This window comes from Chiloscyllium plagiosum, unplaced genomic scaffold (assembly GCF_037043375.1).
Source record: "Chiloscyllium plagiosum isolate Xiang-an unplaced genomic scaffold, Cpla_swu_hap1 HiC_scaffold_4, whole genome shotgun sequence".
Classification (NCBI taxonomy): Eukaryota; Metazoa; Chordata; class Chondrichthyes; order Orectolobiformes; family Hemiscylliidae; genus Chiloscyllium; species Chiloscyllium plagiosum.
In genome coordinates, this window is record NW_028270142.1 from 75,554,543 (window position 1) to 75,567,515 (window position 12,973).

Below are 12,973 nucleotides of genomic sequence, written 5' to 3' on the forward strand. Positions count from 1 at the left end.
GCCTTACTAAAATCCATATACACCACATCTACTGCTTTCCCCTCGTCCACCTCCTTAGTCACCTTCTCAAAGAATTCAATAAGGTTTGTGAGGCACGACCTGCCCTTCACAAAACCATGCTGACTATCCTTGATCACATTATTCCTATCCAGATGTTCATAAATCCTATCCCTTACAATTCTCTCTAAGACTTTGCCCACAACAGAAGTGAGACTCACCGGCCTATAGTTACTAGGGTTATCCCTACTCCCCTTCTTGAACAAGGGAACCACATTTGCTAGCCTCCAATCTTCTGGCACTATTCCTGTAGACAACGAGGACATAAAAATCAAGGCCAATGGCTCTGCAATCTCCTCCCTTGCTTCCCAGAGAATCCTAGGATATACTCAGCACCTTCAGATAATCTGGTCCATAGCTAAAGAGGATAGAGGAATGCTATGTAAGAGAAGCAGAACTCAGCTACTTAAATCACTTTTAAAGTAATGGTCTTGTTTACTGGGATATATAGTTTCCTCATGTTACTGATACCAATGGGTGGAGGATGCCAATGCAAAACTTTGGTTAGCAAATATGAGTGAAGCATTTCAAAGGTTTAATGTGAGAGGGAAGTAAACAGTAAATGGCAAACACTTAGAAGCATTAACATACCAAGGGATCTCGGCATATAGGTTCACAGTTCCTAGACAGTAGTTGAAGAAGCTATAGGACACACTTTCCCACATCAGTCACAGAACAGAATATAAAAATCAAGTCGTGTTGCGGCTGTTTTGAACTTCAGTTAGACCACACTTTGGAATATTGTGTAGCTCTGGTTGCCACACTACTACAAGATTTTGGCCAGGGTACAGAAAAGATTTATCAGAATGCTGGTTGTTTTGAAGGGTATTAGCTATGTGGACAAATTGGGTAAACTTGGTTTATTTTCACTTGAATGTTCGAGGCTGAGGGGCGGTCTGAAAGAAGTTTACAAAATTGAGAGGCGTGGATAGAATGGACAGGCAAAGTCTTTTTCTCAGGGTAGATATGTTAATTACAATGAGACATAGGTTTAAGATGAAAGGGGAAAGTTTAAAGGAGATGAGAGGCGAGTCTTTTTACATATAGTGCCTGGAAGGTGGTAGAAGTGGATATAACAGCAATGTTTAAGGAGCACCTATACAGATATAAGGTCGATATGGACTGCGTAGAGGCAAAAGGTTTTTAATTTAGACGGCATCATATTATCGGTACAGCGTGGATGGGCCTGTTACTGTGCTATACTGTTCTTCTGAGAGTGAAGCTCAGTATTGAAAACCAGAACGAGTATGATACTTATCTCTCCAAGATGGCGCCGACAAAGCACACAACGTCCGGCAAGATTGTTTTCTCTACATATTTTATTCATCCTTTCTTATTCTTCATTTTCGAAGGCGGAATGATGTCGGTGGCAGTTGTGATGGCTGGAGCCTGGACTTTTAGCGAGCCGTCGCTAGCAGTACAGCCAGAGTTTTACCCTAAATGGTATAGGACGGTAGTACCTATTGTATGGGGCCCAGCGTGTATTCAGCAAAAGCACACATATCAATCTCGACAACTTATTTTATCAGCTATTCATAGTAATGTTTGCAAAAGTCCTTATGAGTATCATTGTTCTATAAAATGCAGTATTTGACTCCCATATTAGAGAATTCAAGTCACCCACTTCCTCAGCTCTCATGTCTAGGCTTCAGGGACGTTTGGTACTCTGACTGTCAAAGGGCGTATCAGGCAATTCACGGCGTCGGAGCGGATTTCCGCCCGCTCCGTCTCCAAGTCCTGGGTTTTACACTCGGTCAGCTCCGCCTCCTCCAACGAAAACACTCGCCCCACCTTCTGGAAGCCGTCTCAGGCAGTGGGCGTAGGCTCAGTATTTAAACGTCGCTGACGTAGCAACGCTTCCTTTTCAGCTGTGATAGTTGGAGTAGGAGGTTGTCCTGGTTGGTACGCTCCTGACTCACCGCTGTTCGTTCACTTTCAGTGTCTTAAAAGTCGACGGATAAGTTGGTCAGGAGTTTACCATGGTGAGAGTGAGAGTCGCGCAGTGGGCCGTGGGCAGGCAGGGAGCGAGCGAGCGCGCGCAGTACGCCTGCGGCCTTGGTCATGGTGTTTGCTGTGTCCATGTGCTGTGGCCGCGCTCTAGCTGCCTCGCTGTCTCGCTGGATGCCAACTCGCCCTTATTTTCACGGAAAGGCGGAATAAGCGTTGATTGAATGAAATGCGCTAATTAAATAAGTTGTGAGCTGCAATCAAGGCTGTGGATTAAGTATTGGAAATTGGATTTGAAACACGACCAGCGCGGATACAAAGGCCTCGTTCCGTGGTTTAAAAAAAACAGCCTGAATTTTCAGTAGCTCAGAGCAATCTATGGCGAGACAATCGTCTTTACCCTACCGTGTGGGTTCATATTTGGATCATCTTGAACTCCTTGCCTTGCGACTTGATCAGACAGATCTGTCCTATTTAAAACAGCGCGTTTCTTTCATGTTGATTCAGCATCTGCAATTTATCTGACGTTGCTTAATGTTTTTCGCTTTGCTTCAATTTGCTGTTTCGTTAGTTGGCACGTTTTAACTGAGGTTACAATGCTAAACACTAAGGTCTATATTTACACTTTTTTTACACAATCTGCTACTACAAGAAGTTGATTAAAATTTTAGATTTAAGTTGACTAAAATTCAGTTTTTATTGTGTATACTTAAATATCAAAAGAAAGAATTGTATTGAGGATTCCTGAGGGGTGTTATTCATTTTCCAGGTTGGGGTGGCTCAGTGGTTAGCACTGCTGCCTCAGCACCAGAGTCACAGGTTCAATTTCAGCCTTGGGTGATTGTGTGGAGTTTGCACATTCTCCCAGCATCAGCGTGGGTTTCCTCTGGGTGCTCCGACATCCTCCCACAAGCCAAAGATGTGCAGGTTAGGTGAATTGTCTATAGTGATAGGTGCATCATCGGGAAATGGGTCTGGATTGGTTGCTCTTCTTAGGATTGGTTGGGCCGAAGGACCTGTTTCCACTCTGTAGGGAATCTAATCAAAGTTACAGGTGAACTGTTCATTGATTCATACAGTACAGAAAAGGCTCTTTGGCCCATCATGTCTGAACCAACATAACTCATTAAATTCCAAATTCCTGCACTTGTCCTAATATCCTTGAGTGTTATGATGCTTGAAGTACACATCTAAATATTTTTTAAGATCGAGAGGCTTTTGGCCTCCACTGCTTTTTCAGACAATGCTTTCCACATTCCCACCATCTACTCAATGGGAAATATCCATCATTCTTCCCACCCCCAATCCTGCCCCTTAAAACAATGCCCTCTCATGATTGACCTTTGTATCAGCTGCTCTCTATTCACCCTTTCCATACCCTCCAAATCTTGGACAACTCCGTCATGCCACCCCCTGTCTTCTCTTCCCTTAAAATAATCCAAGTCTATCTAATCTCTTCTTATAGCTCAATTTCTCCATCCAGGCAACATCCTGATGAACATACTTGCAACCCTCTCTTTATTACCTGTGCCTAACTGATGCTCTGTACAACTCTAATATTACCTCCTTTGGCCTCATATTTCATGCTATGACTGATGAAAGCAAAAATCTCATTTGTTGCTTTAACTATTCTATTCATGTGCTCTGACTTCAAGAATCTGTGGAATAATTACCTCAAGCTACAGAGTGTCTTGCCATTCATTAAATACTCCCTCATCTTATTTCTTCATCCAAAGTGCATCACCTTATCAGGTACTTATCAGGATTAAGTACCATCTGCCACTGGGTCTGCTTATCTGACCAACCCATGTACATCTTCCTGAAACCTACAATCATCTTCCTTGCTATTAACCACTCTGCAAATTGGCTGAACCTGCCTGCCCTGCTCCCACATTTTCGGCTATACAGAATCCCAGCACTGATCCATGTACACTGTTGGAGGCACCACTATTTTGTCCTGTTACTAAGCCAGATCTATCTCACCAAGTTTCCCTCACTTAATGTGCTTTCATCTTCTCAATCAGACTCCTGTGTGGGATCTTGTCAAAAGCATTGCTGAAATCCATATAAGATACATCAACTAAATTTCCTTCATCCATACACTTCAAAAAATTCAAATAAGTTTGTTAGATGTAAACTCCTAGTGACAAAGCCATGGTGACTATCCAAGTAGTATTAATTTGTTTCTTCAGTTTTTGTTTTCCTGTTGTTGACCTGACTCATCAGTCTGTGTAATTTTCCTGGTTCATTTTTACCACCCTGTTTGAAAAGTGGAATTATGTTGGCTAGTCTCCAGTTCTCTAGCATTTCTCTGATGGCTAGAGAGGAAGTAAAAGTTCTGGATTACTGGTGCTGGAAGAGCACAGCAGTTCAGGCAGCATCGAAGGAGCAGCGAAATCGACGTTTCGGGCAAAAGCCCTTCATCAGGAATAAAAGCAGTGAGCCTGAAGTGTGGAGAGATAAGCTGGTGGGGGTGGGGAGAAAGTAGCATAGAGTACAGTGGGGGAGGGGATGAAGGTGATAGGTGAGGGTGGAGTTGATAGGTGGAAAAGGAGATAGGACAAGTCTGGACAAGTCATGGGGACAGTGCTGAGCTGGAAGTTTGGAACTAGGGTGAGATGGGGGAAGGAGAAATGAAACTGTTGAAGTCCACATTGATGTCCTGGGGTTGAAGTGTTTCGAGTCGGAAGATGAGGTGTTCTTCCTCCAGGTGTCTGGTGGTGAGGGAGCGGCGGTGAAGGAGGCCCAGGACCTCCGTGTCCTCGGCAGAGTGGGAGGGGGAGTTGAAATGTTGGGCCACGGGGTGGTGTGGTTGATTGGTGCGGGTGTCCCGGAGATGTTCCCTAAAGCACTTTGCTAGGAGGCGCCCAGTCTCCCCGATGTAGAGGAGACCGCATCAGGAGCAACGGATACAATAAGGGATATTAGTGGATGTGCAAGTAAAACTTTGGATGTGGAAGGCTCCTTTAGGGCCTTGGATAGAGGTGAGGGAGGAGGTGTGGGCACAGATTTTACAGTTCCTGCAGTGACAGGGGAAAGTGCCAGGATGGGAGGGTGGGTTGTAGGGGGGCGTGGACCTGACCAGGTAGTCACGAGGGAATGGTCTTTGTGGAAGGCGGAAAGGCGTGGGGAGGGAAATATATCCCTGGTGGTCGGGTCTTTTTGGAGGTGGCGGAAATGTCGGCGGATGATTTGGTTTATGTGAAGGTTGGTATAGTGGAAGGTGAGTACCAGGGGAATTTGTGTCAACAACTTAACTAAACCTTTTGAATTATAATCTTTAATGTGATAGTGACATAAGCAGGTAGTCTATAAACTGTTTTTTTGACTTTGGGGGAAACGTGTAATGTCTGAAAACTGCTTAGTTTACACTTTTTCATTTGGATAGGCATTTAAAGATTCTGGCAAAGCACCTGTGGAACAGGAGGTTGCAATTCACCGCATTAGAATTACTTTGACCAGCCGGAATGTAAAGTCACTCGAGAAAGGTAATTTTTTTTTTGGTTATTTTGGGGAGGAGAGGTTCATTTATTAGGGGAGAAAGTGAGGTCTGCAGATGCTGGAGATCAGAGCTGAAAATGTGTTGCTGGAAAAGCGCAGCAGGTCAGGCAGCATCCAGGGAACAGGAGAATCGACGTTTCGGGCATAAGCCCTTCTTCAGGGTTCATTTATTAGCCTCTTATTTAAATTTTGTTTACTACTGAAATAGATAAGTCAGTAGTCATCTACAATCACGCGTTAATGAGAATGGATTGTCCATTTAGGAAATTGCATGTTGTAGTAGATGCCTTTTGCAAGACACCTTTTAATGTGGGAATGTTGTTGCACACCAGACTCAGTTCTTGACAGAAAGTAGATCTACTTCCAGTAGCAAGGAAACCATGGCAACTGGGTATCTCCCTACCCGCTAGGAGAAAGCAAGGACAGCAAATGCTAGTGATGGGAGACAAAACATGTGGCATTGGAGAAGCACTGCCGGTCAGGCAGCATCCGAGGAGCAGGAGAGTCAACATTTTGAACATAAGCTATTATCAGGACGTTCCTGATGAAGAGCTTATGCTCGAAACGTCAATTCTCCAGCATCCTTGGATGCTGCCTGACTGGCTGTGCATTTCCAATGCCACACCTTTTCACTTCCATCTCCCTAGCAGCTGCAGCCTTCATCTCCTGTTGCAACTGTTGTTATCATATGGGTATTGCTATTGTGGCCTTGTTTTGGATTGCACTTTGCAATATCTGACTGTTGAATGGCCATGCCAGGAGTTAAGAACTCCTGATGGCATCGCTCTTGAGTTCAGCGGAACTGTCCAACCTGTCCTCTGCAGAAAAGTGGCAGTCCACAAAATATAGAGTCAGTACATCTGTGGAAATGGGATGGTTTCTTGTAGCAAATGTTTGTTTGTGGCATCAGCACAACCAATATTCAACGTTACATCCTTTTGTCATGGAGATTCTGTAATTCAGTTTGTTTTTATGCATTCTTTAGAATATGTATTTGGAGTTTTGATTGTACAGTAACTTTCTTCTCCATTTAGTTGCATAACGGAGCAATAACTGCACCTTTATTGGCCTACTGGCCCCTGTTTTAAATTTATTACCAACTGCTCTCACTTGTGACTGGATGAAGTGATAAACTAGCATTGGGGACTACTATCATTGGCATTAAAAGCATGAGTCTTTTTTAAGAAAACTGCCAAACAAGCATCTTCTGTAACATCAGACTAAAGTTGCCTCACTTGGCCTGTCATTGTTCCAACAGAATTGAATTTTGCTGGCAAGGATGATATTATGTAAATGAATCAGCATGATTGTTTTGTACGCTATTCTGAGCCAGTTATATTTTAGATGGCAGTTATGTGGTGTCTGCTTTCTTGACTGAAACTTTACTTCTCTCCAGTTTGTGCTGATCTAATTCGTGGTGCTAAAGAGAAGAACTTGAAAGTCAAGGGACCTGTTCGCATGCCCACCAAGGTAAGGTCATCTGTAGAGGGAGAAAAAGTCAGGGGTTTTAATGTAACTTTTTTTGTGTGTGGCTTTACATTTCCCACAGAAGTTGTAGGAAAAGAAGAGCTCTGATGATTTTTTTTTGTAAGGGGAGAGATGGGGATGGATTCAATCGCATTGGATGTTGTAGTGACTGCTTTATCAGTAGGTCGCTTTTTTCTTGAGTGGTAGAAAATGATTATGCTTAAGTCTGTAGAAAAGGTCTGTACTACAAGATGACACATCAGTGTTCTGTCACCAATCTAGGCTATTATCTGAAATGCAGAACCTTTTTTGTTTTCTCATGGCAACATTAAAAAAGCAGGAGAGTTGTAGCAAATTGTCTAACACTCTCAGCAAGATTGGTGTATAGTTATTTAATGTGTATCTTATTGCGGTGCACAGGATTGCACTGTGCAGATTATTGCTGACAAACATGCACAATGACCTCACTTGTAAGATTATATATCAAGATGTCTCACATCCACATTAACTAAGGGTGTTAAATGTCTGTTCTTTGTATTGGTTGGATTTAGTAGGGAGTTTTAGGAGGGAAAACTGAATCAATGAATGGTGTTTTTTAAAAATTTGAAACCAGTGTGGCAAGAATGTTAATGGATTGGAGATAATGTCTTTAGAAGCAGGCTGGTAGTTGAACTTACTAAATCTAAGCAATGAACTTTAAGGATGTGGTGACCTAGATGATTCTACCATGCTACAGGCTATATTGCAATTCATGGGATATGGGGTATTAGTAATCCGGGGACCTGGGTCTGGGAAATGGGTTCATGTCCTACTTTGGAAATCAGTGGAAGTTTTTCCAGTGAAAATAATCAAGAGGATAAAGTTGGTCTTGGTTTTTTTAATCTGCATTACTGTCATTGATTGTTGTTGAAATCCTCTGGGAGAAAGTGAGGACTGCAGATGCTGGAGATCAGAGCTGAAAATGTGTTGCTGGAAAAGCGCAGCAGGTCAGGCAGCATCCAAGGAGCAGGAGAATCGACGTTTCGGGCATGTGCCCTTCTTCAGGAATGAGGAAAGAGTGCCAAGCAGGCTAAGATAAAAGTTAGGGAGGAGGGACTTGGGGGAGGGGCGTTGGAAATGCGATAGGTGAAAGGAAGTTAAGGTGAGGGTGATAGGCCGGAGTGGAGATGGGGGCAGAGAGGTCAGGAAGAAGATTGCAGATTAGGAAGGTGGTGCTGAGTTCGAGGGTTGGGACTGAGACAAGGTGTGGGTAGGGGAAATGAGGAAATTGGTGAAATCTGAGTTCATCCCTTGAGGCGCTCTTCCTCCAGCCGTCATGTTGCTATGGTCTGGTGATGGAGGAGTCCAAGGACCTGCATGTCCTTGGTGGAGTGGAGGGGGAATTGAAGTGTTGAGCCACGTGGTGGTTGGGTTGGTTGGTCCGGGTGTCCCAGAGGTGTTCTCTGAAACGTTCCACAAGTAGGCGGCCTGTCTCCCCAATATAGAGGAGGCCACATCGGGTGCAACGGATGCAGTAAAAGATGTGTGTGGAGGTGCAGGTAATCCTCTGGTTTGCTTTAGTGAAGGAAATCTCTTGTCCTTACCTGGTCTAGTCTACATCACTCCACTCCAGGTCTGTAGCAATGGGGTTGATTACCCTGGGAAATGGCGTGGCCAAGGGTGGTTAGGGATGGACAGAAGAGGTAGCTTTGCCAATGTGTGTGGCTCATCAAAAAAGCATTGCAATGAAAATGGTGTAGGTGTGGGAATAGTGATTTTTGGCAGGTTATGGGATATTCCTCATTCATCAGAATGCACTTGTACAGGACTTGTTACATATATGCTTGTACAAGTTTGGCACGTTGGTAACATTGCCTAAAGTGATTTAACCAGTATGATACCCTTCCCTAGTCGAGGTTATGTTTGCCGAGGATTTACCATTTTTGGTCTGAGTGAGGGATGTCTTGTGAGTAGAATTGCCCAATGTTTTACTGCATAATCAATTTTGTGTAGACTAGATTCCCTACAGCGTGGAAACAGGCCCTTCGGCCCAACAAGTCCACACCGACCCTGCGAAGAGTGACCCACCCAGACCCATTTCCCTCTGACTAATGCACCTAACACTATGGGCAATTTAGCATGGCCAATTCTCCTGACCTGCACATCTTTGGACTATGGGAGGAAACCGGAGTACTTGAGGAAACCCATGCAGACACTGGGAGAACGTGCAAACTCCACACAGACTGGAGCCCAAGGCTGGAATCAAACCTGGGTCCCTGGCACTGTGAGGCAGCAATGCTAACCACTGAGCCACCATGTGGCCCCTAAACATAACACTTGGATCGAGCAAGGTTAATAGTGTCTCTTTCCCAACCCCCCAAAAAAGCCTCAAGGACAGGACTGGGAATATTGCTAAGGAAAACTTTTTAAATTTTGACAAATTTTGTACCATAGGAGACTGTATACTCTTGGCCATTAGGGATACGACAGGAATGTGAAGTTTGATGGTTGAGCACTCCCGGTCTGTCTTAACTTTGTCATAGAGGGTCTGAAAGCCATCAAGTAGTCTTGAAAAGTAATGGAGAAGATCAATGGTGTGCCACCAGCTAATTATTTGATGGACAATAGCTTCAGTGAATGTCTCATTTGTTCAGTGTACTGTTCGATTCTGTAAACCTTAAGGCATTAGTGATGTGAAACTATTTTTAGTATTCAGTGTTTTAAGAATTCTTGAGTAGGAAGCAAAGTCACCTGTTATTCAACCATGCCAGCAGAACTATTTTGAAAGTGCTTTCCAGTTTAAACTGCATTTTCTCCATGTGTTCAGACACCTAGTGTAAATTGTCAATAACTGATCTCACTGACATCACAGAAACTAAAGCATAGATTGATACTTGCACTCATACATTCAGAAACTAAAACAGACAGATACAGATGGATATCTACATTCACAGCAGAAACTGACAAGAACGTTCCCAGAGCATAAACTAACAGATTCAGATTTATACCAACACTCTCATTTTCAGAGAAACAGAAACTGACAAGTATAGTTTGATAACTACACTAAACATCCAATCAGGGTGAAAAGACAACAACTGATCACTGTAGATGTTGAGCATCTTGTGTGGTGATCCGTATTTTACCTTTATATTGTTACTACTATGCTTAAATTAATAATTTTATTTGACAGTTGGATAAATTGAGAAATGTAGCTGCAATGAAAAGTTGAATGAATCCAAAGCATTGTTGGGGGGGACATCAACCTGCTGGGCCATGAAGCAGGTGAGACATGTATCCAGATCTTCTGGACCAAAAATTGAAATGCTACTACTGTGCCACAAGCCCCAATACTATGTGTAACACTGCTACCTTAGTGCAGCAGTTGATGGTAGCCAGACTTGAATATTTATATTAGACAGAAGAGGTACGCAAGACGTCTATAGATTGTAGCATCCATTTGGAGAAAGTGAGGTCTGCAGATGCTGGAGATCAGAGCTGGAAATGTGTTGCTGGAAAAGCGCAGCAGGTCAGGCAGCATCCAGGGAACAGGAGAATCGACGTTTCGGGCATAAGCCCTTCTTCAGGAATTCCTGAAGAAGGGCTTATGCCCGAAACGTCGATTCTCCTGTTCCCTGGATGCTGCCTGACCTGCTGCGCTTTTCCAGCAACACATTTCCAGCATCCATTTGGAGTCAATGCAGAACTTCAATCGTCCTTGTTGGCTATCCCTCAACTGATTTAGCATTTACTTAACTGAGAATTTGTCATGGTTGAAAATCCTTTTTTTTTTGACATGCTCATTGCTCTTTCGTCAATAGTCTCATTGACATGAATGAATTGGCTGAATTTACCAGGTTACTGCAAACTACATACACCTATCTGTAATTACTACAGTTCTCTGGACCGTGGTCATAATGCTTAAATGAAAGAAAATTTAGTGAATAGTAAAGTCAGATTTTTGTGTGCATTTAAATACCTGGCAGTAACTGAGGGAATCTAACCTTCATTGAGGGTGGCACGGTGGCTCAGTGGTTAGTGCTGCTGCTACCTCTGTGCAAGGGACCCAGGATCGATTGCAACCTCTGGTGACTGTGTGTAGTTTGCACGTGTGGGTTTATTCTAGGTGCTCTGGTTTCCTCCCACAGTCTAAAGATGTGCAGGTTAGGTGAAGAGGCGGTGCTAAATTGTCCATAGTGGTCAGGGATTTGTAGGTTAGGTGCATTAGTCAGGGATAAATATGGGGTAGGGGAATGGGTGTGGGTGGGTTACTCTTTGGACGGTTGGTGTGGACTTGTTGGGCCAAATGGCCTGTTTCCACATTGTAGGGATCCAATAGTCTGTTCTTTCCGATAATTATTTGAGCTTGTTTGCAGCATATTTTCTTTCTGCCCCAAGAGTTACATTGTGTTCTTTCATCAGGTGAAAATTCAATATTAACTGCTGAAACATGGATAAATCATTGCATTGTGTATTTGTACTTTATTCCAGACTCTGCGAATCACAACAAGAAAAACCCCTTGTGGTGAAGGTTCTAAAACCTGGGATCGCTTCCAAATGAGGATCCACAAACGTCTAATTGATTTACACAGTCCATCTGAAATCGTGAAACAAATTACCTCCATCAGTATTGAGCCTGGTGTTGAAGTAGAGGTTACAATTGCTGATGCTTGAATGTCTATGGAAAACGCAAAATAAAATACGTTTTAAATCCTATGGTGCTTTTTCATAATCTAATTAACATTACTAGAATATTGGAGTTCAAGTTAAGGTGGTTAGCAAAAGATGAATATTGCTAGCAAAATTATGAAAGGTTTTGGTAAATGCAGTTGATTTGAGATGTTAAGTATGGGATGTGAGTATCATTAAATTGGTATGTATTACCCCTTCTGAATTATCCTTAGTGTTCTACTGTCTTGAACTGATGAACTGTTTCAGAAGAGAGAGTTTCAGAATTCTCACCCTGTTACAGTGGAATGATGGCTTAAAGTCTAGTTTGGCTTGGAGGTGGTGTTCCCATATGTTTGCTGCCGTTGTGAGGTGCTTGGTGTTGGTGGTATGGGAAGTACTGCATAGCATGTTGTAGATGGTAAACAATGTCAATGAACATCAGAAATGAATTGAAAATTGAAACCTAGAGGGAAGGTGGCTGGGATTGGGACTCTGAGTTGCACTAGCAGAGCTGGCACAGATGAGAGGCTTCCTTCAGTATTGTAACTATTCTGATTGTAATGCTTGATGTAAACTGAAGTTTCATTTGTGACTTTCTCCTAGTTTGAGAAATTAATATGTTTAATCATACAATTGCCAAATGTCATTGCATTGCAAAGTTTTTATAACTTAAAACATCACAAGTAGGTAGTGTTGGAGATTGAGGGGTGATGTTAGAGACTTTTAAAATTGAGGCATGGACAGCCAAGATCTTTTTCCTAGGGTAAGGGAGCCCAACACTAGAGGGCTTAGGTTTAAGGTGAGGGGGAAAATTTTAAAAAGGGCCTGAAGGGTTACTTTTTTTTCATGCAGGTGATTTGTGTATGGAATGAGCTTCCAAAGGAACTGAGGGGGGTTGGAGGGGGCGGGATAGTACAATTCCAGATACCTTTTAAATATTGAAGGGGTACATGAATAAGGGTTTAGAGGAATATGGGCCAATGCTGCCTAATCGGAATAGGTCAAGTTGGGATGTCTGGTTGAGTTGGATCAAAGAGTCATAGTACAGAAACAGACCATGTACTGTAACCACTTGAATGTTTAAGGTGGTTTTGAATTCCCTTTTGAATAAAGTAAACATGTTTAAAATGAACGGAGAAAAATTGCTCACCTATGAAACCTGTGGTTTCCCCACATTTGTTAGTTAGAGATCACCTGAACTTGGATTTCATACTTCAAGAAGAATAATTTCCAATCTAGGATGTAGTTGGATTGTAACTACAAAAAAAAATCTGTTCTGATAGATTATTTCCCTCATTAATTCTTAACGCTTCAGGGCATGAACTCCTTTGGGCGGCACGGTGGCACAGTGGTT

The 12,973-nt window shown here is 42.9% G+C and overlaps 1 protein-coding gene and 1 non-coding gene across 2 annotated transcripts; both read left to right on the forward strand.

Moving 5' to 3' along the window:
- The first annotated feature begins 1,882 nt into the window (after window positions 1–1,882).
- Window positions 1,883–11,664, forward strand: rps20 (ribosomal protein S20). The gene is made up of 4 exons (XM_043688385.2): window positions 1,883–2,039; window positions 5,393–5,492; window positions 6,902–6,975; window positions 11,440–11,664. Exons 1-4 carry the CDS (start codon window positions 2,037–2,039, stop codon window positions 11,620–11,622), a joined length of 360 nt encoding a protein of 119 aa, XP_043544320.1. The 5' UTR covers window positions 1,883–2,036; the 3' UTR covers window positions 11,623–11,664.
- LOC122549629 (small nucleolar RNA U54) lies at window positions 6,777–6,840 on the forward strand. The gene has a single exon (XR_006311623.1). It is a non-coding gene; the product is annotated as a small nucleolar RNA U54 (small nucleolar RNA).
- Window positions 11,665–12,973: the final 1,309 nt, after the last annotated feature.